Source organism: Aythya ferina (assembly GCF_964211825.1).
Source record: "Aythya ferina genome assembly, chromosome: 3".
Classification (NCBI taxonomy): domain Eukaryota; kingdom Metazoa; phylum Chordata; class Aves; order Anseriformes; family Anatidae; genus Aythya; species Aythya ferina.
The window spans coordinates 70408526-70434992 of NC_140298.1; the positions used below are offsets into that span (position 1 = coordinate 70408526).

General features: G+C 41.0%; 2 protein-coding genes across 5 annotated transcripts in view; one reads left to right on the forward strand and one right to left on the reverse strand.

Annotated features, from left to right (window-relative positions):
- CRYBG1 (crystallin beta-gamma domain containing 1) overlaps positions 1-5794 on the forward strand; it is a 95689-nt gene extending 89895 nt beyond the window's left edge. For all 3 annotated transcript variants that reach the window (XM_084514547.1, XM_084514548.1, XM_084514549.1), the window contains 2 exons: positions 1314-1476; positions 4103-5794. In XM_084514547.1, coding sequence (XP_084370673.1) covers positions 1314-1476; positions 4103-4191 — 252 coding nt within the window. In that variant the 3' untranslated portion in view covers positions 4192-5794. The remainder of the gene's footprint in view (positions 1-1313; positions 1477-4102) is intronic.
- A 1118-nt stretch (positions 5795-6912) lies between these two features.
- On the reverse strand, positions 6913-25105 carry RTN4IP1 (reticulon 4 interacting protein 1). Of its 2 annotated transcripts, XM_084514560.1 has the most exons (7): positions 22797-22935; positions 20173-20410; positions 19974-20022; positions 18322-18458; positions 16112-16295; positions 14647-14739; positions 6913-7048 (listed from the first exon to the last, which is right to left on the reverse strand). In XM_084514560.1, exons 2-7 carry the CDS (start codon positions 20220-20222, stop codon positions 6932-6934), a joined length of 630 nt encoding a protein of 209 aa, XP_084370686.1. In that variant the 5' UTR covers positions 20223-20410; positions 22797-22935; the 3' UTR covers positions 6913-6931. The 2 variants fall into 2 exon arrangements, with proteins under 2 accessions (XP_084370686.1, XP_084370687.1); XM_084514561.1 differs by lacking the exons at positions 20173-20410; positions 22797-22935 and adding an exon at positions 25037-25105.
- Positions 25106-26467: the final 1362 nt, after the last annotated feature.

The following is a 26467-nucleotide window of genomic DNA, read 5'->3' on the forward strand; positions in this document are numbered from 1 at the left end:
GAAGAACTTGTGTCTCCTCAGTTGAGATGAGTCTTAGAGATGTATGAAGCAGGCACCTCATGAACCTTTGTAAGGTGCATGCTTTGAATCCTCCAACATCCCAGTAGAAAAAAAATTAGTTAGTGATGAGAACTAAATTGACCAACATTATAGTTGTATTTCAATTCTGGGTTGTGACAGGAGGAAGTTCTACAATCTCAAAACTGTGTATTTAATAATTTAGGGTCATACTGACGATGGCACTTGGATGTTTAAAACTGCTGCTAAAGTCAATACAGAAGTTAAAAGAAGGCTTGTGGTGATGTATTGAAAATCGGTTCCCACAAAATAGTTCACTACAATTTACTGCTAATACAGCCTTGACATTCTTGTCAAGTAACCTTGATTTTTGCCAATGTTTTTTTTTTTTTTTTTTAACCAATAAAGAAATTTGCAGAGTTCTGACATCCAGTAGTACAGATGCCTAGGAAAAGAATCACAGAATAGAGAACAAAATACCATTGTGATGTACTGTGAAATTCAGACACTTCATACCGTGCCCAGTTTTGTCCTTTCTCTACCTCAAAATGTTATTGCAGAACTAGAAAAGACTAAAGAAAAATGACAACAACAACAACAAAAAATCAAAGGAGGTGGATTTCCTCCATGTGAGGAAGAGACTAAGTAGGTATGACTACAGGTAGTGTGGACAAGCCATCCCCTAAAATAAGGGGCGGTGCAGCAAGGAGACCATCAAATAAAGCCTGTAGCTGTGTATCAAAGATATGATTTTTTTTATAGTAGTAGCAAAGATGTGGAACTATTTGCTACAGAAAGGTTATGATACAGAAGAGTGTACATGTAAAAGGGTTACATTGATCTCAGTAAGTAGTGAGTAACAAACTCATACATGGGGCAGAAAATGTCCAGATATTAAGGATACCGGCTCTGCATGGAAAAGTCCCTGGGCTAGAAATTGCTGCAGACAGGGAGAGCATAGCAGGAATATGCAGCATACAAGAACAGAGTGAATGTAATCTTCCGTAGCATCTGTTATTGGCCACTGCTAGAGGCAGGTGCTAATTGCACCTTTTGATCTGATACAACATGGTTATTTTAAAATTCTTATGTAGTGGAGAGTGTCAGCAGAAACAGGAACAAAAGGAAAAATAAATAGTCTGGAGTTTAGGGGAAAAATGCATTCCTTTAGGGGAAAGTCGGTCTTACATTCTGTTCTCGCCTGCTTACGTCCCTCCCTCCTATCTGATTAAAAACCAGTGGATATTAGAAGTAAGGGCTTTTGAGTAATTGCTGTTGCCTTTCTGGTTATATAGATGGCAGAGGATTGCTGCTTGACAATTGTTGGAAATCTTATAACTCCTGGCTCTAAACTCGGTCTGTCATTTGAGCGGAATGAAGACAAACAGTATTGGCATATTAGTCCTGATGGCAGGATTTACAGCAAGATGAAGCCGAAGCTGGTTTTAGATATCAAAGGTAAGCAAATGTGTTATCTCATTACATTGTGTCTTAATTACATGGTGTTTACAGTGGGATAGGCACTAAACGTGCCTATAAATTAAGGAGGGTGTTAGAGCTACTTTAATCTAGAATCAGAGAAGACCCGATTAGCTAGTCTGACCTCCTGAATTATACAGGCCCTAGGACTTCATTTCATTTTTCCTACACAGAGTTCAGTAACTCACAGTACTTGCTTATCTTGTATTCCTGGTGTCCACTCAGTGTAGATACCCTCAGCTAATTTTACTTGGCACTGGGCGATGTGAATATAATTAAATTATTTAAAAATGCTGAAGCTAGGTTTCTCTTACCTAGCTTTTCATTAACTTTAATTTGTGCAGAGCAAATTTTCTTACATAGTAGTTGGAGATGCAATAGCCAAGGGATATTAGGAAAGCAAAGGCAGGCTTGTACGCTGATGTGATTAGAAGCAAAAAGTTTTTTTGTTTGTTTGTTAATGGCTATACCTTTATTGTCAACATCAGATTCTGTTGTAGCAGCCTAATTCTGTGCATGTTTTACTGTAGCTGTTGTCACAGCAATTTGTTTCGTGTAGATACTGCTTCTGAACTGCGTTGGCTTTCATAATTTCATAGGTCTGATAAAGCAGCAAATGGAATGATTAGCAAAATTATGATTAGATGTTCCTACATAACTCTGCATTTTGGGGATATTAATCATATAGCTGTTAATTCTTTAGTAATTTAAGAAGTAATTTTGGATTGATGCTGTGACACATTAGCTATAACAATTGCAAAAGAAACAAACACAACAACAACAACAAAAAAGACAATTCCCAGTCAACAGTCAGCACTTTGGGACTAACAGGGACGGGACTGGCAGAACTGTGAGGTAAGGGCTATGTGATGTCTGACCGTGATACAACACTGGCACTAATACTCATAAATTCGCTTTACTGCCATATAAAGCTAGTGACAATTAACTTAAAATTTATCAGAAAGACCCTAAGAGGAGACAAAGGAGAGTCTTTTTTTTTAAAGTCAGTTCTGAGTTGCTCCAAAAAGTAGGAGTACTGCTGCACCAACTTGTCTTCAGTTAATCATGTTAAAAGCACATTACATATTCTGCACTAATTGAAGGACTTCACCATGGGTAGGTCTGATGACAAAAGTTCAGATGCATTCAGCAGAATTATGTAGGATCATAATTTTGCTAATCTATTCCATTTAGCTTTTATGTGAGAAAGTGTAGTAGGAACTTCATCTGTTTCTGCCAGTTTTGCTGATCCGTTCTTGACCACAAACTGAGCTTTGACGAATTCTTCAGCAAATGAATGTGCTCGACCGTGCGTTACCAATGCCACCTTGTGGATACCCGGCATCGTGCAGTGCCTTGCCCAGAGCACGGCTCCATCAAAGGAACCCGGCGCTCCGCTGAAAGAAATCTTATCTTTTCCCTTTATTACCTGTTTATAGTCTACCAGATACTGCTTACAACGGACTGTTTGCCCTGGCAGTGATAACTGAGCTACATGACTAACGTTATTTTTTTTTATAGCTGCTGGTTAAAGTTTTTTCCTGTTCCCGAAGAGCTTTCAAATGTTTCTGCCGTGTATCTCCACTGTTGTTTAATACTTGGTTGGTGATGGGAAGGAGGCAAATCATGTTGCTGTTAACCTTCTCAGAGACCCTTGATGATCTGGGATGGTGATGATTTTGGAATCCTCCCCCAGATTCCTAAAGGGGAGATCAGCTATGGTGCCTGAGGTGGCATTTCCGTCGTACAGAAGAGCTGCTATTAAATGTGCTTGACCAAGTAGGACTCAGTACTTAGCATACGTCTCTGGGATCTGCTGTAATCTGTATTTGTGATGCTCAGAGCAGCCTTTCAGCTGCCGGGCACATCTTTTGCTCATTCTGGGAAGGTGAGGCTGGAGGAAGGCATGGGAGAGGAGGTGCAGAAGGAAGGAGGGTGTCTGTGGGAGCATCCTGGTGCTCTGTGTAGGCAGCTGCTTCAGCTCTTCTACAGGAACATGTTTGGCATTGCATAAAGTGAGTAAACTAAGCCCGTCGAAGAAATGTAAGCATTTTGCAGTCAGGTGCACTCAGCTACCAGTGGGAACAGCTGGACATCGGGTGATGGGCTGTGTACAGCAACTTGTGATGCGGCTGGTCAAAATACAGGGTTACAGTGGTTATGCATAAATAAGTACCAGGCCTCATCCCTTGGCTTATTTTGTATTTATTTTTTGTATGGTTTTGCTCAAGCTGTTAACAGCAGGACTACTTTTGTAGTGTAAACATCACCTTGAGAGCAAAGTGACAGCTGTTCTGGGGAAACCAAACTTTGACTTCTGGGAAGTGGCCATTGTAACAGAGTTAGACCTGACAGTATTCGTGTTTTCTTCAGCCTGAACAGGAAGGGAAGTGCTGACTTACTGAAGAGGGGTGGAGAGGAGCAGGCGGGCCTCCCTGTTTCAAAAGAAATGCCAAAAGCAGGCGGTGATGAAAATGAGTTTGTCTTTACAGTGCCTTGGGGAGGGGGAGAAACTGTCTGCATCAGCACTTAGAGCAGCCCTGAAACCAAGAGTAGGAGCTGCCTCTGATTTCACAGACTGTGCTCTTTGCATTTTCCTTTGCAGGGGGCTCGCAGTACGATCGCGATCATGTCGTTGTCAACACAGTCAACGAAGAAAGGCTGACGCAGTGCTGGGAACCACTCGTCGTGTAACTCCAGACGAGCAGCGGCGACGTGCGGATCGGGCGCTATTCTGGACGCTAGCATCGGCACTGCCATCCTGGAAGGATGCAGGATCAACAACGAGAGCTCTGTCTTTTCTTTGCAGTTAAAAAGAGCAAGCAACAGAATGACTTCACACCTCGCTAGCTATCATTATTAACCCCATGAAAGCTTGAGTATCTCTCGGCCTTTTTGTAATAGTCACAGTGCAAAGGGAGATAGGGAATGGTGGCGTGCCTCAGGCCAGCGTGGATGAACTAGAGGTGGGAGAGACCCCACAGTTACAATCATGTCAGGGAGTAGCTAATCCAGAATAGTCAAGAAGTGTAATTTTAAATTATTTTTTAAAGTTTCTTTTTTAACTGAGAGAAGGGCTAAGAACATTAATTAAAGCTTATTTTATAAAGGACAGGAGTGCAATGTGTATGTGGGTATAGCGACTTAGGCCTATGGGCTGTAGTATAGAGGAATATTCACTACTGAAAATTAATATATTTGTTTCACTGGAACAAACTTATGTTTACTGAAAGCTTAAAGACTTCTAGCACACAGCAAATCCAAAGAATTTTTAACATGTGCCTTCAAATCTTTGCTAATAGTATGCTAAAACAGTAAGTCCTAAATTAAGAAAAAATAAATATGATTTTCTCATGTAGAGAGAAGATATAAACAAGTAGATGTGTTTTAGAAAAATACAGGGCTGACAAAATAATTTATAAGAATGTGAAGAACTTGCCTGCCTGATATTTTGTTACAAGTATTTTACTTCTTTGCCAAGTCAAGTTTTTACCTTTTAAAACAGCTGCAGTAAATGTAGTCTTCCTGAACTCTAGAATAATTTGTCGTATTTGTCAAAAAAAAAAAAAAAAAAAAAAAACAACTTAAGGAAACTATCATTAAACATGACTGCAAAAGCATTTAGGCACAGTGCCCTTTTTAGCCACCACCTTTTGGCCTGTGCTCTGGCTTACTGTGTAGGATGCCAGACTCCCTGGTAGTCCGGGTGATGTTTGAGTGTCTGTGGTGGGCTGCTGGAAGGAGCCCTCAGCCCGCCAAGCTTGGATACTTGTCATGGGCACAGGGGCAGCACCCGTTCGGAGTTGAGCACTGCAGGTTTAGTGAAGAACTTGTGGCAAGTGAGAGATACTCAGGTGACTCCTGGAGGTTCCTCCGTTGCCCAGTGCTGAACCTATTTGTTAGTGTTCCTTAATGATGTTGGCAGAAAAGTAAAATACAAAGAAACTTTTGTACATGCTGCTGTGTTTTGTTCTGGCTTGGACCAGTGTTACTACATGCTGCTCCTAGGAGCATCAGGCCTTTGGCTGGCACAATGAGTCTGTCCGAAAGTAATGCTTTCGTGACTGTTGTGTTGCCTCAGAGGGTACTGGTGCTTTCGTTGTTACCACCACGGAGGAAGTGCTTCGCTAATTTTCTTCCTTTTGTACAGAAGTTTTGTTCCTTCTCGTGTGTTGCTTTTAGTTCTTCATAGCGAATGTGTTATTGGTTCCAAGCAGTGGCACTTTGTCATGTTGATGTGCTCTTGCTATATATAATATAGCATTTCATAAATAAATATAAGTTAGGTAACACTTCATTGAAATTATTTTTAAGTTAAAAATCTAACATTCAACAGTTTTGTTTCTGTCTCGTTTCTCTGGCTGTCATTAGACAGCTGCAGCAGAATAATTAATGAGCACAGGGTGGGGAATAGCTGCGGGTTCTGAGGAAGGGCTGCCTCCCTTACACAACCAGCTGCTCAGTGCACTTGCAGATGGGGCCACAGATCCCATGGCTGCTGCTTCTGTCCCCTGGTAGGAGCACTGCGTGACGTGGTTTTTCCACCCTCATCGCTGCACCACATTAAATGTGCAGGTCTCAACTCAGACGTTAGTGCTTCCCCTTGCTCTACCTGCACAGCTGCATGGAAATAACTCCCTCCCACCTCTGACAAGAAGGCAAATCTAAAAACAGACCAAGGGCCACATACCCCTCAAACTCTGCGACTCCAGCAGCAGTGATAGAGGGCATGGAAGGAACCAGCTCTAATTACTGACAAAATCATGTCTGCCCTACCCACCTGAACACTGTAGTCAGCTGAATCTGTACTTAGAGTTAGACAATTAGAATAATTACCAGTTACAGACTGATTTTGTTCATGCTTCTGCTCAGATTAGTTATGTCATGAGTGATTTGGTCCAAGTGCATCAAGCTTGAAGTAGGCCTGAGACAGCACCATGGCTACTTCACGCAGGTCCTGAGAATGAACTGGGCAGATTATTAATATCTGTTACTCTATATATGAACAACGGTGAACAGAACTGAGGAAAGGGAAAAAAAGACTACACAAGTTTCATATTGACAATCCAATGGAAGTGTTTCAACATTTAGCTAAAACTACATAGAAAACAAAAGTTCCAAAGACCTATAAATTGAAAATGTTGCTGTGCTCCTCATGTCCCAAGACTGAGGAATGTTCTGCAACAGTCACAACTGCACTTGCAACATGTTTCTCGTATAGAAACACCTGAAGAGACAGTATTTCTTGTCTGAGTACTCACAGTTAGTAAGAATATAAAGGAATCAGTGACTTTTCTAAAACAAGGTCATTTTTTTAAAACAATGCATCTTTTAAGAGCTTTGTAAGAAAAAACAGTTGCTCCATACCACTTCATGTTCAAGTGTCTTTTACCAGTTAAGGATGACTGAAGGCAGTACAGTGATTAGCGATATTTTATTTTTTATTAACAACATCGATCACCGTTTTTCCACGTGCATGTCCTTCTTCCAATTTCAGAAAGGCCTTGGGAACTTCAGAAAAAGGGAAGACTTGATCGATAACTGGTTGAATCTGCAGGGTAAAGCGTTACTACATTAGGAATAAAATAACATACTTGTAGCACCTTCACACTTCAAAGCTGTATAAAGGAAGGGGAAGGTTTCTCAGTAGTATTTAAGGCAGAAGTTGCTTGACGTAGTGACTAGCTTTTAACTTCTTTTCCACGGTCCCTTCTCTGCCCAAGTTTTGAGACCTCTTTAGTAGCACAGATCAGAGCCCTACCTTGTGCCTCTAAAAGTAAAGTCACCATGCAAGGCTCTAAACTTATTTCTATAAGGGTTTTATTTTTAAACCCAAGAATTTTCAAAGGGTTGGATGTTTTGAAGACACCTATGAAGCCAGTGCCCATCTGCATCAGTACGTGCCTTGGTATCTTCAAAAGGCCTGGCCACAAATGAAGTCCAAAAAAAAAAGTACACTAATGTTTGTTGCTGAATCATTCAGATGCACTTGAAAACTCAGCCACTGTGTATTCCAGTGGGCATAGATCATTAAGCCCAGCTTGCATCAATTGCTATTTTGGCATTAATTTTGTAGAGTAGCTTTCTGGATTGTTTTAGAGCAATTGCTAATAAGGAAGGTGAAATTACCATATTCGCTGTGCCCATCATGGACTAAAGAGCCAGAAAACCCTACCAGCATTTTCTTTAGATCCCACAGTGGAGGGAGAAGAAATCCCAGCTGCTTCTGAAAAATATTTGTCACTGCCAGTCCAAGAGAAGAGACTGTCATTACATTCTGAATCATCCTTCCGGAGGCCAACAAAAGCTCTGCATACAAAACTGCCTCCCAGAGCTGGGTCTCTTACCTTGGACCTTGATATCAGCCCAGAGCACACTTTTACTTTGATCCACTGCTCCTAATCCTCTCACCAGAGGAAAACATAAACACTAGCTGGGGGTGCAGCTAGCTCTTCTAAACTGAAGACAAAATCCCATTTAGCCAGCGTACAGCACAGAGGCGTCATCTCAGGCCTCAGCAAAGTCAGGGACGGGGCCCCCTGGCAGCAAGAAGACTTGGATGAGATAATGTCTTGGGGTAAGGCGAGCAGCTGAGCGAACGGCGTGACAATGGGCAGGAGGCACGTGCTGCTCAGCAGGGCCTGTTGGGAAGAAGCCCGACCCCTTCATAACCTTGTGGGGCCGTGCACGAGTGCAGTGCCTGCACAAGCAGCTCTTGTCAACGGCGGCTAACAAAGCCCTGCTTCACGCCCCGAAAAGAATCCAGGAACGTTTGGGAGCTGAGAAAAAAAGACAGGACCATGAAACCCTTAGGGTGCTTTAGTTACTGTGGGCTGCAGCTTACACCCCAGTGAGTGCCCTGCGTGCTAGGCACAGCTCAGGGCACCCCATCTGCAAAGTGGTGACATGGCGACTCGGAGGAACCCCAAATTCAGCCCAGCGGTTACAAACAACAGCCCCCCAACCCCGAGAGCCCATCTGCTGCCACGCTGCTGTCACCCCTCGTGCCATTTAAGCGCCGGCTGTAGGCAATGCTATAGAGGGCCGTGACTACTGAACTGATGATCCTGACAATCTAGAGCATTAAAGGTTTTATCTGGCTGGCTGCTCAGCGCCATTGTTTGAATAACCCCGAAAGGGCTGACCGTGTTGCGGCACAGTGATTCACTCAGCCTTTACCATAATCCACTGACTAAGATAAAATTTCTTCCTGTGAGCAGACAAACAAGCAGGGAAGCGTCTGCTGTTTGTTGAATGTGCGATGAAAAATGGAGATTAACCGGATAATAAAAACACTGCCTATTTACAGCCGCACATCAGTTCCTTGCCAGGGGACACCTATTTGTTCAGGGAAAAGGGATTAAGCTAAAGTCTGGGAGAGAAAGGATTACACACGCACGCACTGAAATGTTTATCTGAAAACACATTGGGACTGAAAGATGTTTTCTTCCTCTTCACTCTCTCTGATGCAGAACATATAGAAATAAATCTTAGGTCTCTTGAAACAAACTCATGTGTTTCAAAAAATGAAGAGAGTAATTGCTGGTGCTGATTAAGGCAGAGAGCACTGATGTGGCCTCATACCCAATCCCCCTGTGAGCACGGCAGGCTGCGAGCAGACCTTGCAGGAGCTGACTGGTCAGCAGAAACGCTCCAGCTAATGGCAAAGTCAAGCCCACCCTCGGAGGTCTCCATTTCTGTGCTAGCAAGGCTCCACTTTGAATTAATTAGGAGGGGAGAAGCAAGAAAGCATGAAGGGAATGACAAAAGCTTTGACCCTCGCTATTAACAAGTTGTGAGTCAGTTTGGAGCCGCTGCCTGCCGCTGGAGGGAGACCTAGAGCCTTGAACTTCTCAGAAGGGAGAAAAACCAAACCCCAGAGACCCACAGAGAAACAAAAAGACAGAAACAAAAAGACAGAAGTCCTCTGACTCCAAGGGCGATGACGGAGCGTTGGCTCTTCCCCAGGTTTGTGAAGGGTGGCCTTGCTCAGCAGAGCGCCTCCCTCCAGCTGCTGCCCCCCAGCACACGAGCTGTGCCTTGGCACGACCCTGCTCACGGCCTGGGCGATGTGCTCCACCGTGCTCAACGTCCTCCAGGGTCTCCTTTGACGGAGAAGGCCAGCCGGCCGCTGTGACTTCACCGAGCAGGAGGATGAAGAAATTACCTCGCCCAAACGTGCTGCGTGAGCTGAGGCACGAATGAAGAGGCTGATACCCTGCTTTGGCCTTCAGTGAGTCTCCCCCTTCAAGATGCTGAGCTCTGTTTCTGACAGAAACTGCTGGTTCTGTCATTTCTTCCCTTTAGCTGAGCGCACCCTTCCCCAGTGTACTTTCCCTCCATGCACATTAAGGACACTGGGCATGTTCACACAAACACTTCACAGAAGGAAAAGCGATCCAACGCAGTTGTCACGGGCACCCAGGAGGAGAATGGTGGTGAGGTGGTGCAGAGCCAGAAGTGGAAGGCAGGTGCCCTGGGGTCTACTCCCACAGTTGTCTTACCAACAACTGCTTTACCAAACTCTGTTCGTTTTTCAAGCCAAGGTGCATTCTGTAATATCAAACATCTCACAGTAGCCCACAGTAACTCCGAGTATCAACTCCAAGTATTAAAATACCAGAAGATAAATCCTAGTCAAGCAGGCTATGGTTCAGAGTGTGAAGAGGTTTAAAAACCTCTCATCCCTTACCTGGCCCTGGCAACAGCTTCTACACAACACAATGAAGAGCAGTAAGAACCTGGAGCATGCCCAGAAGGGGTTGTGTGCCAGCTTAGTCCAAATATTTAGTATGAAATATAGAAAAGCATGCTATATATTTTACAGATTTTATAAAAACATTCCCTTATGGCCTGCATCTCCTTAGGCCTCAGCAAATTAAACCCACAGCAGACAGGAGCTGTCTTCTCGGCCCTGTATTCACTGCTTTGCTGGGCATAGCTCCCCACTAGGAGATGGTGGGGAGCTCACATTCTACAAAATACACAATTACATCAGGCTGAGGCAGCACATTTGATTAAACACCAGGTATCAGCCGAATTTTTTCCAGACCTCCTCACAGTTTACGCGAGCTCACACACTCGAATGCTATTTCTCCAGTTTGCAAGGTTTCCATCAGTCTTCCTCACAGGCGTTTTGTGACATAATCCCACTCCACCTTCGTAAAGAGAATGAGCAAACCGCATCACTCGTAGGCAGAGAAGCAGATGCGTTTTAATAAAAATCACTGCTTTTTGTTGGCCATAATTAAATGCAGAGAGAGGCTGCTTTCTGAAGAGACGGGACTGAACGGAGTCTTTGGCAACCTCTCCTTGGTTATCAACTCTGGGCTCTAGCCAACAACCCACCCTGGCAAGCAAAAGCACTGCAACAAGAAGACACAAAATTAAAGAAAAAGCTACAAGCTTCACAATTCAGCACGGAGAAGGATGCTCGTGGGAATGAGTGTGTACAGCACTGCACTGGAAGAGGCACAGCAGGGCCAAAGAACAGCGAGCATCCTGTCCTTGGATCCACAAAAGCAGGCTGCTAAGTCAGGCAACCAGTCTCTGCAGCAAAAAGTATGCCCAGTATCACCCCTGTGTTACACCAGGTACAAGCAATTGCTTTCCTTAGGTGTGCATGTGCTCTAACATCTATTTGGAAAGGCACCAATAGAGGGTGATCCTCTCGTGATCTGAGACCTTATTTTTTCCTTTAGCCTCCCTTCTCTGAAATCACACTAACCCACACTCTGCCATGGTCCAGCAAGAACGCAGCAACCCACTTTCCCCTTATTACACTCATGAGCCTGCCTTCCTCCACCAGGCTTTACAAAAGGCAAAGTGTGTGCTCGGTTATAAATTAAAGGTTTTCTACCAATTTATACGAGGTTGATACATTTTCACCAGGGACTAAGTGGCACAACTTCAGAAAGGAGCAAGAAGTTAAGCAGCAAAAATCGAGGCTGTCAATGTCAAACCCACAACACTCATCACAAATACATCAAACTAATCCCTACCAAGCCTTTCAGTGACAACGCTGCCAGCAGAGACCGGTGGCAATGCTTCAGCGAATGGTATGCCAGCAAATCTATGTCCTGAACCAAAGACTCTATTGATTGCAGCTGTCTTGAGCTGAGAGCCTCACAATTTGTAAGGAATGCTCTGCCATGGGAAGAGATCCCCCGCTCCTGCCGTTCGTTTCATCAATTGATTTGGTGGGCCCCACGTTAAGCCAATCCTCACTGGCTTGTAATTAACTGGCTGAGTTGAACCCCCAGAAGAGACATCTCAACAGATATAAAAGTAGCCACCATCGCTAAAATTGACAATAAAGTATTTGATTTTCTGCCTGTCCACTGCTGTTGCAACAGTTTCCTGGCCCATCAGCCTCACAACAGTCTCTTGGCAAGATGTTATGCAGCAAGGCAGCGAAAACAGCTCATAAGCTGAAAATGGATTTACAGTCCCCAGAACTGAGCTAATGTGCAGGTAAATTACAAAAAGAAAACGATGCTCCTCCTTTGCCCTACCAGCTCATCAAATTCCTTCTTTCTCCTACCCATTAAAAAAGGCTGCTCGAAGAACTCTTCCTCAGAGCGGACATTTTGCAAATCTCTTACTCCTCATTGCAAAAATCACCTGTGTGAAACTCAAGTATCTTCAAACAGAACACCCCTTTGTGCCTGTTCTTCAGCCTTTGTGCCTATTCTGAAGGACAGGGATTCCTTTTGCTTTCACAAAGGAAGATGCTGGAACACATCAGAACTAAAAATCTGTGTCGATGCAAAAGGACTAAAGAAAGAGCACCTGACAGATATCTGCAGCTGCTTCAGGAGTGTGCTCTTCAAAGCTTCACTTGCTATAACATCATCTCTCTACACCATCAGCTCTTTGCAATTTCCTTCATTTAAATCCTCCCTCATGATTTACGCTGTCCTGAAAAATGCCTCTCTTTCAGAAGCTCTCCTATTCAGACATCACACAATCCCAAAATTAAGATGTTTGTAACAGAAGAAAGGAAAACTCACTGAAATTTCAACGTAACCAAATCTGCAATACTCCAATCTGTACTCACGCAAAACTAGGTCCAACTACATGAGCTCACTCTGCTGGCTTTCCCAAGTCTTCTTGCTACATTCTAACACTTTATTTATTTATTTCTTCCCTAAAATCCTCATTTATTTTGCTCCAATTCAAACACTAACGTTTATTCGTCACTTAGTTACAGGAAATTATGGTATAGTGCCTCCAACATCTCCCACCTCCCCTGTTTCCAAACACCTACTCTTCTGAATGGACAATCTGTCCATTTAAGAAAACTCTTGTCTTTTGACAATAAAACTCATTCTTGCTAACGTGTATAAATGGAACACATCCCGGGGATACAAGGCTGTTGACAACACAGGTGTTTACAATATTTTACAAAATCAAGCAAAATCCTGGTAGAGCAATGACTATGCAGATAAACAGCCTGACATTATGACCTGTTCTAGCAGACAGAATAATAACTGGAAAAAAAAACCTCACAAGCAAACATCTTTATCCCCACGATCATCTTACAACAAAAAGCACATCAGGACATTCATGTATGCATGACGTACATTTTAAAAGGCATTACAGTTCACCTGTCCAGATTATTAGGCAGACGAACACTGGTTAAGCCCCATCTCTATTGCATAAACAGGTGTTTTCCAAGAAGCTTTCACGGGCATATTCTGCATTTCTGTTTTGCATACAAGGCAGGAGCAGAACACAAAACAAGTTGCTAAGGATCAGGACAAATGGTAGGAACGAAGACAAGGACATTTCTGTTCCTTAGTCAATTGTGATTTAGTTGTGTGTTTGGATGAGATCATAGGATGAGAAGCATCTTCCAGGGTTTCTTCCTAGACTATGGAATAAGGCCTTAGGCACTGCTCAAAGTGCAATGCAGAATTGTGTAAAACTAACCAGAATCAACTTCACCACAGCGTATTTGCTGCTACAGGCTCTGTGTATGAGTAGGCAACTTTTTATGAAACACAGACTCTCCCCTGGCCACCTGGTGGCTGATACCTGGTGCGGTATCAGCCGCACCCCAGTCACAACAGAGGGGTAGGAGTGGCTGAATTCGGGATTTTCACTCTGACCAGCAGCACTGAGAAGGAAATAGAGGCAAACAGGTCATAAAAATATGACAGAAATGTATTTGCTGAAATGTACAAAATTTGGGAACATAGAGAAAAGGGAGATCTAAACTCAAAGTGTCTTCAAGAGTGCTAGATTTTTCTAACTGTGCCCAGCCCTTGAGCACAAGACGGCCTGGCAGTTCACATACTGCAATTCTGAGCTGTCAGGGCAGACCCAACTTCCTCCTCTACTTAGGCTCCACATAAAAAGATTACCAGCCCGTATTCTCTGCTCTAGAGATTTTGCCACCATGAAATCCTCCAGGAGAGAAGACTGCCAGGACCGAGAGCACCACACATTCCCAGGAACAGGTGATAAAGTGCTCGCACACACCTCTTCTACAAAGCTCATAAACCTGGAAAGATCAGGAAAGCAGTAACCTATCTGCTACTTCTATCTGCTACTTCGTGCCTCTCCTCTGAGATGCCCCCAAACCTTACCAACACTCAAAAGGTATCAGGTCACTGGGCTGAATCACCACAAACATTATACTCCGAAGCAGTGGGATAATTCGACACCACTTTGCCAAAGCAGATCATCTCTGACCTGAAATAACCCAAATTTTCTCATTCTGCACACATTAAGTGCAAGGCTCCTCATCATCCAGCCTAGGGAACTTTGCATATGCAGACATACGCACAGTCATGTTCATCCTCACCAAACAAACCAAATGAGGCCTCTAAAAGAGTTTAATTTTCAACAGTTCATGCTAAATGACTCCCATTGGCACTAAAACCAAGCGCTGGATGTTCTTTCCTTGTAACCTTCTGTGTTTTTTAAAAGGGTGAGAAGGAGAGGGAGAAGGCAGAACACCCTTAGGGATTATAAATACCTAAATTCATTGCTGAAGGCAGAAACCAGAAACTGTAACAAATCAATTGTTAACTAGTTTTCTTCATTGTGACTCATAACATTTTATTCCTCAGCTGTGAATTACACTGTTTTCGAGTCAAAGCAGTACCTCTTTCAGCAGAGAAACACAAATAACTGACATACCTTTCCCGAATCAACCAGTTCTGCTATTTCATCCAAACTCGGGCCACTTGGCATAAAAAATGCCCACCGATAATGGACTCCTTTAAGGAGGTGCTGCAAGAAAAATCACAAACATATTTTTAAAATCATGAGAAGAAACTGAAATAGGAAACAGAAGTAAGAACAGAAGCACTACAAAAACAACTTAAGTAAAATAACAAAACAAAAACAAAACAAAAAAAAACACTGAAATAATTTGCCAGTGTCTGAAAAAAAACACGTTACCTAAGCATATGGATTAAATGTACAGACAGAGATGTTGTATTACCACAATAGGATCAGGGTGAATTTTGTGTCCAATTGCACAAGTCAGCTAGTTGAGAAAAACAACGACCTTGTCTCCACAGCCACAAATGGCATTATTTCTTACGTAACAGAGAGACGGTGCTCTATGTTTATGCATGTGCAGAAAGTGGTTGAAACAAACCCTCCAATACGACATTCAGAACCTTCCGCCTCAGAGCCAGTGATTAAATGTTCCACCATCACATCTGCCAAAGCCATCACCATCAGATGACAGATGGCAGCTCATGTGAAAAGCATTTTAGGAAGATCACACGAGCACAAGTCAAGAGCGCTTCCTTTGAGAAAGTTGTTATAAGAGTCTTCATCCACCACAGAGAGTTGATTTTTAATACATGGCATGCAATGAGGACATCATGGAAACTTGCAAAATGATGCATAATGTTGCATGATTTCTTTCCAGGCTGTTCATTTCATTTTTGAGCTTTCCTTTGAAAATATTGGTCCTGGACCTAGAATCTCATTCAGCCATTCTATCACAGGAAAACCATGGCAACAGCTTGAAAAGCATTCATTTGGAGAGCAAGTACACATGTTGAGAGAAGAAAGGGAAAAGTTCTAAAAAGCCTCGCTGAACTGGCCACTGGGAGACTGGTTTAAACGAGAAAAATCAATATCACCATCCAGACACATGAACATGAAAGAGATGAAAGACTTTTTAGCCACCCTCAACCACTTTTATTACTGGCTGGTGCTGGAATAGGATGAAGAGAATCAGTCATGGAACAATGTTTGAGAGAAACCCTGACCAGCCTAAAGCAAGCAGCAAAACCCCTCCCTCACTTCAATGGGGCAGGGATTTGTTCTGTTTACCATAAAACACTAGCTGTCAGAGGGACTCACCCGGAGGCCATATGGAAAAGGCTACAATGAAAAGCACAACAAGGACTCAGAACTTCAAAGCACCCCAAACTACCACATATACCAATCAGCATCATCCCAAATATCATTATTTTTTTGGTGCAAGAAAGAAGGAAAGAATAAAAATGCATCTGTAGGTTAAAGATCTATGAGGAAAATAAGGTAGATGCCTCCGGATGAACCACCTCACTAGAATCCAAGCCACAAAGGAAGCCATGAGGAGATAACATAACTTTCAAGTATACAGAAATGTGTCAAATACCTTTACAGTTTTGGAACCTATCGTGACTCCTGTTTGCAACATGCCATCAGCTACTCCAAGTTTGTCCATGTTGATCAAGAAAGGTGTCACCAAGGTAACGTATGTTGCTCCCGACCATTTCTTCAGGAGATCGAGAGCCCACTTCTCAGTGGATCCGCCGACATTGTCTAGGATGAAATCAAATCTGTAGACATGTAAAGAACAGCCTTGAAGTCATGACATAGGGAAAATGATCGTGATTAAAATAAGGCATATCAGAAATTAGATGTTGCATTTCTACTTGTCATGGCAATACATTAAAACAATCTGCCTGCACGACTTCAACTAAATGCCAGTTTTACTGTAGAGAGGGAGTTAAAATCGCAGGTTATTGCCTGTTCACTGCACAGCAGATACAGGTTGTTTAGATAATTAAACTGCTCTTAAACTCCAAAAAGCAGACTTTTTGAGGAACAGATGCACTCCCTCTAAAGCCCTCTAGAGCTTTCTCCCTTCATCCCTCCCACTGAGACCACTGGGAGAGGCTTGAGGTCTGGTTCTACCATTCAGTGGTGTGCTGTGTGCATCTGAACACTCGTCTGGACTCCTGCCCCGACCAGGAACACCTCCTGTTCATGCTGCCTTCACGTGGAAGCCAGTTCCAGTGGCCAAAGTTACTTAAACAAATGAATCAACTGATATTTCATCTCCACTAACTGCTCTCTTCTCTGCATCTACCTATTTGAAGTAGAGCCTAACAACACAAAGGGTCTAAAATGTCACAGAACGGGTATATGCAGCCTCTGGCACCAAGCCACAGTTTGAGCATTCATTCTCATCTATCCCAGCATACGAACCTGTGACGGATGAATATGGCAACTGGGAGCTATGCAAGTACCTATTCTGTTAGGTGCACAGCTCATTCTCATCTGTAAATGCCCAGATTGGAATAGAAACACAAATGTGTGTACACATATATCTCATTTAGCTAACCCACAAACATGAGGAAAAATCCTTTATGCAAATGAAAAGTTCTTATCTCTGGAAAGCTTTTCCTGCCTGTCTTCCAAAGGTGTGATTTCACGTTATTCTTCAGTCAACCTGACAGCTGTCAACAAAATTGGAATTAAAACAGGGAAAACTAATGGCCTGGAAAAAAAGCAGCTTGCCACAGAGTCTGAAGAGTCAGTCCAACTGAAAGGGAGAAGGTTGTAGGACCGATCCCTCTCAGTACACCTGACTGATGGGCTTGGCTGTACTGTGAAACTGCACCCTGATAAAGCGCTGTTCATAGCTCCTAAAATCAGTTGCTCACTAGATCGGGTGTTTAGCATTTAAGATGTTTAGCACAATTTAGCACTGCTTGCAAACTGCTAAGTTCATTTTTGCATGTTCTGCCCAAACAGACAGAGCCAATATCCCCCCCGATTGATCTCAGGCCTGCCAGCAATCACACCGCAGATAATGGGCACAGGCCTTCTCAGCACAGTTATTAACTAAGACTCTTTCATAGATTGAACAATTTCTATTTCTCCTCCCAAATTAATTCCATCTAGCTAAGAACAGCAACGTAAGTACCATCTTCAAATGAAAGCCACAGCAGACCATGTTTAAACAGATGGAAAGATTACAAAGGCAAAAAAAGCTTCAGTTCAGGAGAAACCCCCCAGCTACTTTAAACATAACTGTTGTGACAAGATAAATGCGATTATTCATCAGAGGCAGCTGTACTCAACGTTACAAGAGAGAAATTTACTCCCAGTTATGTAGCACAGCGGCTAGAAGACTTCAGGCAAGTCACTTAACTGCTTTATGACACACTTCTTCCCTATACAAGATCAATTTTGCTATTTACTAACATCACACAGGATTCCTGAGACTTGTTTTAATTTATTCATGCGTTTTAAGTGCTCCAAGATCCTAGAATGGAAACTGCCAGAACTGTTCAAATCACAGTCTTTGAAGAGAAGCATGCAGAAGTGTGAGCTTGCCTCCACAATCCCAATTAACTGGCTTAATCTGACAATGAAATCTGTGCCTGCAATACCCACTTGGCAAATTACATTTGAAAAGGGCCGGGATAAATTTGCTTTAGAAAGTAAGGCTTTAGAAACAGAGAAAAAAAAAAATGGAGAAGAGGGAGTCCTGATAGACTGGAGCCAAGAAATCAAAAGGCAGAAAGACCAACCGCCAGTTCCTTCATCTCAGTATTAAGCAATGCAAACACGTACAAGGGCAATGTTTTAAGCTGCTCTTCCAAATTTCCAGATTTGTAATCAATCACATCATCTGCTCCAAGCTTTTTCATCAGCGTGCTAGCATCATGAGAACACACCGCTGTCACGTGAGCACCCCAGGCCTTCACTAGCTAAACACAAGAAGGAAAAAAAGGGTGAAAAGTATAGAATTTAGTGAAACAATGAATCGACTTAAAAAGACAAAATCTCATTATATTTGTATAGTAAGTGAGTAGTTTTACTGGGGAGTGGGGGGACTGTTCCAACACAGAGTGACTTGTCACACGGTTAGAATTTATTCATATTTAAGGCATTTTTAAGGAGTGAGGAGCTGGTGTGGGCGAGGAGGGTGGGTTTTTTAATTCTGCTTGAAAATACCAGGTCTCAGGGTAAGTAAGACTTCAAATAAAATGCTCAGTTTGCTTTCTGAATCCGGTAACTCAGACAATAACTCTTACTCTACAGTTATATAGCTAACAATCTGTAAACCTGTCAGCAGATCAACCACTGTAGGGATTAAAACATTTTATCTTTGTACCTGCTCATTAAGTATTCCATACCTCTATCTCACCGTAAATAAATACAATTTTAATACTAAGAAATAGTCACCTCTGATTTACCACAGGGAGGATGTCAGGTTGCCTTCTACTCCCAAAGTTAAAGCAGAGCAAGGACTTTTGCTAGGTATTTATCTCTTCTGTAATTCTCATTTTCATTCACAGTAATCTTTATTTATTTATTTATTTATATACTCTGGTTTAATTACATAGTTTAATCAGCATGAATCGGGTATAAATTACAAGTAGCCAGTGGTTGGCTGGCCTTTTCTACAGCCACTTGCTTCATCATGGATCAGGCAAAGAACATATCACTAAAAATTCTCTTATGAGCCTCTTCAAACCATTTTGCTTATGGTCCAGTAACACAGAACAAGGTGATGCAAGCACACAACCCACACTTTTTCCATACTCTCAAGAGGAAGATGGTTGCACCTGATGACACCACTGAGGATCAAAATCCCCCAGTTAAATGGGAGCATGAAAAGAGGATTTCCCACAGTTATTGGATCAACACAAGACTATGTTGGCTCTCCAAAGTTTAGGACTACTGGAATGAAGGAAGGCAAAAAGGCAGCAGGGCAAAGAGTAAGGGAACATTAATCTAAGCCATTCCATACACTGCACATAAAAGCCTCGTGCCTCTTACATCATCTGACCACCCACAGCAGCTACACATAGTAAGAGATTACGGAAAATCACAACTGCAATCATCTACATTCTCCGTCATTTTTCTCCTCATACATCAAGTTCTTTTCATATTTATGGAGCAGAGCTGATTGAAAGATAATGAAAACAGGCTACATATTACAGGTTTCACAAATCAAGAGATTTCCTGTTCCTGAACTGTGAAGTGCAATCTTTCACTGCCTACACTCACGCCTTTCTTTGAAACTCCCTGCTTCCTACTTTAACCTACTACAATATAACAAAGGGAGAGGAATAAATTTCAAGATATTTCACTTTTGGAGATCCAACAGATCAGTTGGTAGCTCGGTATTTCATTTCTCCTTCCCTCAATTCCCTTGTTAAATTTTGTTTGTACTGAATAGTTTGAAGATGTACCCTGTGCGTGCTGTGCTCTATTACCTGTACAGCAAATGTACCGACTCCTCCTGAAGCTCCCAATATCAACACTCTGTAAGAGAAAATTAAAATTTATTAAATACTTCAAATATTTGGCATAGTAACTACATATTCTAATGCATCTTATTCATCTCCAAGATTACTCTAAGGAAAAGATGGTATTTTTTACTCAGTGTTACTTAACAGTGAACTCTTCAGATACCTAGTAATGTGACTTAACGTCTCTGATCTTGTTTCCTGTGCCATCACCATTCCCTCAGCCCAGCCAAAGAGACCTCCTCACATATGCTTTCCATTCAGTCCAGGCAATGGAGCTGTCAGCATTAATATTGATCACCAGAAAATCCTGTTCCCATCCACACTTTCCCAAAAATAATTGCTTAGTTCAGAACAAAGTCAGTAAGAATGTTTCCATCTCACAGATTCCACTGTCATATTTCCTAAATTAAAAAAAAAAAATAATGATTTGCTAACATTTTAACATAAATTGATGCTATCTAACAGAAGACTGGTTTAGCATCCTATTACTTAGAGGGACTGGGGACTTCAGAATATATGGAACATAATTTTCCAGCGTATCGCTGAGTATTTATCTAGAAGAAAGTGAAGAAGCCCCATAAACAAGTTCTATTAAGCTGTCTTTTTCTTCAGATAAAGGCAGAAGAATTTTTCTAGTTCAGTATATCTCGACAAGACACTGTAAAATGCCCGTTTGTTTTAATAGGTACACAAGCAAGAAAATAAAGCATTTATTACCAAGGTATTATCCAGTGAAAGTTCCTTTTAACTGAACATACTCTCCTAAATTTTATAGATAAGAATTCAACTTAAGGGGTGTGAGAAACTTACTGTTAGCAGCCTAATCACTGCTCAAAAATTTCATTAGTATTTTAATCTATAAAGTAAACTTCAGAAAGAGAATTAGTAAGAAAGCCTTGCAGATGAAGCCACAGTGCATCAACTTTGGACCCATTTGCTAATTCCAGAACAAAAGAAACATCCAAGATGCAGTTTTGGCATAGGGCTGTGAAGCATCATGTTGCTCAAAACTTCAGTTTGCCAGAAAAATTTCAGTACCTTCAAAAGCTGGTGATCTTCCTGTTTTAAATCTCCCTGTGCTGGATGTTGAGGGAAATTGCTTTTACAGTCAAAATTGCGCTATACAATCTGGAGTTTCAGTTTACAAAAATTCTTTGAAGTAACCTAAGAGACTTGGCTTTGGTAACAATACCCATTCTAAAAGGGATACTCTTTTGTAACTCATCAGATTCTGTTCCCTATTTCACTGATCCAAACTGCAAAAATTCAGATGAAGAATCTGAAACCACAACGCCTGCCACTTTAAAATCTGCCAAAATGTACTTATGCTCAGAACCATGCTTCTAACAACAGACGTCTGAAGCAACATTTATATTCAGATTATCCTTGAAAAGACTCCGGGATGCTACAAAGGACAGTCACAGTTACTCCTTTCAAAAAACAAAACAAAACAAAACAAAACAAAAAAAAATAACAAACAAACAAACAAAACTTGTTAAACTGTGTTTCCAAAGCTCTAATTTCAAGACTTACATCCTGCTCAAGGATTTACATAGCAAGAATAGTTACAGTTGTGGGGAGCTGCTTGGCTACAACTTCAATAGACACACTTACGATTCCTGAGGTTGAAATCTGGTCCAGATTTGCTTTCTTCCTACATTACATGGGCTATTTCCTACCAAAATTTCTCATTATTAAAGCTCCCTCAAACATAGTGACTTTAAGAAAGCTCTTTATTTCAGAGACAGACTGTGCCTACACCCCACAGAGCAATCTAGCACCCTCCAGGCCAAGTGTCAAGTGACTGCCACCCACACTGCTCACAGGTCACCTGCAGGAGACTGTCAGCACACTCCACAGCACTTGCCCTGGGCTGCGTGTGTGCTGCTGTGGCTGTCACACATCTGCATGCAGGGATTTTTTTCAGCTCAAAAGCCCTTGTAAAAACAGGAGATCGTGTGCCACAGCTCAACAGCTGAGTGTTTTTACAGTGCTGGGGACAAGGCATTCTGTTTGGCATAACTTAAGGACGTGGGAAGTGTTTGAAGGTGCAGGAGCTGTTACAATATAAAATAAAGTTCCATTTGCTTAAGCCAACAAAATCTCCCTAACAGTTAATTTTGTATTAAGAAGCATTTACCCTATCAAGAAATATTACAACCTACACTCACTTTGTACTTCTCAACAGATAAAATGATGAAATAACAAACAGCCTTTGAAAAAAACACATTTTCTTGGGGTACTATATTATTTAATTTTTCACTGCAAAAATATGAATGAGAAGTGTAATGTTACCAGCTTAGAGTAGCAGAATCTTGATGTCTCTCTCCCCACCATACTCACATGTATGAAATGTTGACTTTGTATTTTAGATAAAGATTCTTGTTTCATATCAACATAAAGTTTTCCAGGACTTCTCAAATTGTCAGGTTTGCTTTTAGCACGCTTTTGCATGCAAGATTTGGCAGCTATTGCTGACTGGCATATCTCCTTTCTACTGAAACAGGGCCCTCACACACATGAGCTCTCCAGGTTGTTATCCACAGAGAACTTCAAAACAGCAGAGTCATTCTGAACACTGTGGGTAACAAGCACATTCACTTTTACCTTGTGCAAGAATATTTACATATATCACAGTGGTTTATAACTTGTAAAAGTTTGTGAAAGCATGTGCAGATGCAGAAGGTAATCCTGACAGACCAAAATACAATCAGTGTTGGACTGATAACAAGCATTCCTAGTTAGCCCACCCTTCCACTTTAAAAAGGCAAAGAAAACAATACACACCAATAGAAAAACTTGCTGTTTTTAAGATGTCTTAACACTGCAATAAAGTATCAGTGAAGGAGCTTTCATCAAGGAATACAGATGCTCTTTCAATATAAGACACACTCGTGTGAGTATAAACACCCTCCTACATAGCTATTTACAAACACCTACAGGAGACAAAAAGACCAACATAAAATTACTGATGTAGGTAACTCCTTACTAATATGTTCAATTATTTCAAGAAATTAAGAAACATGATGTAAATTCTTGCCTTATAAGATTACTGCCTTGCAAGATTAATGTAAAGTTCATGAAATATATTTCTGCATAGCTGCTTTACTGCGTTATATGCATTTTCCTACAAGAAACTTTTCATGGAAAAAAAAAAATCACATAACTCATTCTTTGCTGTTTTTACAACTCAAAAGTTCTAGATGAGAAACACCATAATTTTATAAGTACATAAAAATGTTTTTGCTGACAGAATATTTAAATACTCACTGGGAACATAAAAGTAAATGTTAAAGGTAAAGATGTGATGTAAATGGAGTTTGCGTTTCACTTTGAGCAATCAAAACGCTTATCTGAATATTGGAAAGATACTTTAAACAAGGCTAGCCTACCAACATTAATTCTATTTACATATGGAAGACAAAATAATCTAAATACTTAAGAAATAAAAAGGGAGATGATACATTCGGAATTTTATTACTAGCTCAAGTTAATTTCAGTAACAACTCTGGAATTGTTTCAAATTTTGCCATTTATTTTCTCAATACATTGTTTATCTTTAGAGCAAACAATCATTTTATATTTTCATGATGAAATTCACTGTGGTACATGAACAACCCCTCCCTCTATTACCTTCTAAAGAGGTGGGTGAAGAATTTCAGTAAGTCTAGTGTCCTTTACAATGTGTTGCATTACAACAGTAACACCCAAGATAAAAGGTCAGGTAACCAGACTCCTACTGCCCAATTACTCTTTTATGACTTAAACTTTTGATGCAGCAAGGCTGTTTTAACTATTATTTTTCAGCTTCAGTACTTTTACTTTTGCCCTTCTTTCAGTTCAGAACATTTTGCTATCTTCTAACACAAACATCTGAAGGCCAAAATAGCAGCAAACTTCCCTTATCAGGAGAAAAATGGTACCTGCTCCAATTTTTCAATGCATTTTTCTTCTGCTCCTTCATCTGCTATTGTCAGATTAACAGGGCGATAAACAAAGCCAATTTCTTCTATTTGGCTGCTAGTCTTGCCTGTTTTCCCCTCCTCTTCTACCTTCCTAACCTTATTAAAGTTCTGTCCCATGGGTCAAATGAGACCCAGTCACCCGTTTTTTTCTAAAAATCTGGAAAACCAGCCTGCCCCAAATGGTTCCTGAGTGCAGGCATCGAGCAACTAAATGAACAGCACTGTGATTAAGAAGGCCTTTTGTGAGCTGTCAAGATAACTGAGAGAGAATTATTTTGGGATAGCTGTCCTAGCAAGCAGAAAGGCAAAGTCCTGATACCATCCTTAAATTCTAAAGGATTAATATCCTTAAATTCTAAAGATACCATCCTTCAATTCTCTATATAGTCAAATACAGTACACATACCTTATATTATACGCAAGGGAAGTGCGGCTTCCCCTACCTATGACTAGTAAAACTTCACTTAGGCTCCACATCTCAATCTCCCTCTAGAGTAGCCCCTTCCTTAGCATTTGTACAGTCTGACCCTAACATCTTCAGGCCATCTGATCTTTGTGGATGTCACAACAGCCTTCAGCACTGCCAGACACGTCTTACGAGCTGCTAATCAGTATAAAAATTAAACATTTAAGTTTTAGAACCAGAACAGGTTACTTACCTTTTCCCACTACAATTACTTTGGTTCAGTCCTCCAACTTTGTTAATGGCAGACCAGGCAGTAAGACCTACATATGGTAAGGAGGCAGCTTCTGTGTGACTGAGACATTTGGGCTTAAAAGACACCTGAAATAAAATCAACCTTATCTAAGTCACCCAGTGGATCCTGTGTGACACTGAAATACTTAAACAAGCTTTACTGAATTGCAGATCGTGTATTCCACGTTTTCAACTATCATGAAGATTCAAAACTAGCAGGAGTCGAGATCAATCCAAGCATTAAGAAACAGTTATTTACGCACCAAAGGGGAAAAAAAAAGAAAAAAAAAAAAAAAGAACAAAAAAGAACAGCAGTATTCACAGTTTGGGCTTTTTGTCTGTTAGTCACATTTTTGCAGGTTTACCTCATTTGCACTAGCTACCACAAACTCTGAGAGAGTGCCTTGTTTCCATGGAGGAATTGCTGCCCATACCTAAAAACAAACAGAAAAAGAACAATCAACTTTTGTGACTTTAGAAAAGATTATACCTATATCAAAAAGTCACATTCATTAAAGATTTTTTTTTTCTCCAATTTGCAGAATGTCTTCACTGTTGCTCATTAGATGCCAGTTTAGCTTATTCTTTAAACAAAAAACATCAAAAGAGCAAGTCAAGGAAGGATTGCTGAGTTATATAAGTAAACTATACCATGTATAAAATACACTTTTTCAGAAAAAAAAAAAAAAAGAAGAACTACTTCTATAGCAGGAAAGTCTTTGGGGGGGAGGGGTGGGGAAGGCAAAATTTGCTATAATAAAACCGGTGAAAGGTGAACAACAGGTAGAGGTGAAAGCAAGTAATACCAGTATTTGCGTGGGCACTAAGGAAGTGATTCTTCAGAGTTCCTACCTTTACTAATTAAATTACTCAAGAAAAAAAAAAAAAAAAAAAGAAAAAAAAGAAAAAAAAAAGATAAAAAACCTCCTTCCCCTTAGAATTCCAACTTCAGTAAAAAAAATTGAAGCCACACCTTGAGTGCACTTAAGAATATTTAAGTTCCTCTCTTGCTACCACTGAAACAGACCAAAAATTAAAAATCAGAAAGGAAATTAGCTTGCAGAAGCAAGTCAGGGAAAGGTGATGTTTTTGAGAGAAAGAATTGCGGAAGAAAGCATTCTAAAAATTTATTGCAAGACAATTCTCATTCAGAGTGCAACAACATAAGAAAATAATTTTTGTAAGAGGGAAATGAAAGTTGAACAGCTCATGGTATATTTTAACTATATGCTTGTAGTAAACATCAGATTAGTGACATCACCTCATCTCCAGGTTTGAAATAAGACACACTTATTCCACATTCCATGACAACACCAGAGACATCTCGACCGAGTGTTAGTGGAAATTCATTTTCTGTGCTTTTGATTTTCAGGGGATCCCGCTTCATATTTAATGCTGTTGCACCATAACCACCTAAAAAACATGAAATTAATTAATTAACTGGACAACTCATTTTAGAAGGCATAGTATGTACATAATATGCCTCATTTTCAGTAAACTCTGTATTTCTTTTATGATTTAAGCATGTACAAAATATTCAGTATTTTTACAGATTTTACTAATAAAGAGTAAACCTCAATTAAGGCCTATTTGCCCTCCCCCCATGAAGAGTACACAGTACATGCTAGAACACAAATCGCCACATAACAATTTAATACTGTTGTCATGATTTAATCACTCCAAACAAAATGGCTTTTTGTTATAAAAAATATTTAATACACAGTAACAGTCAGAAATTCTAAAAATTCTGCTGGACATGCTCCATTTTCCAACAACATCATGTAGCTAGGAATCCA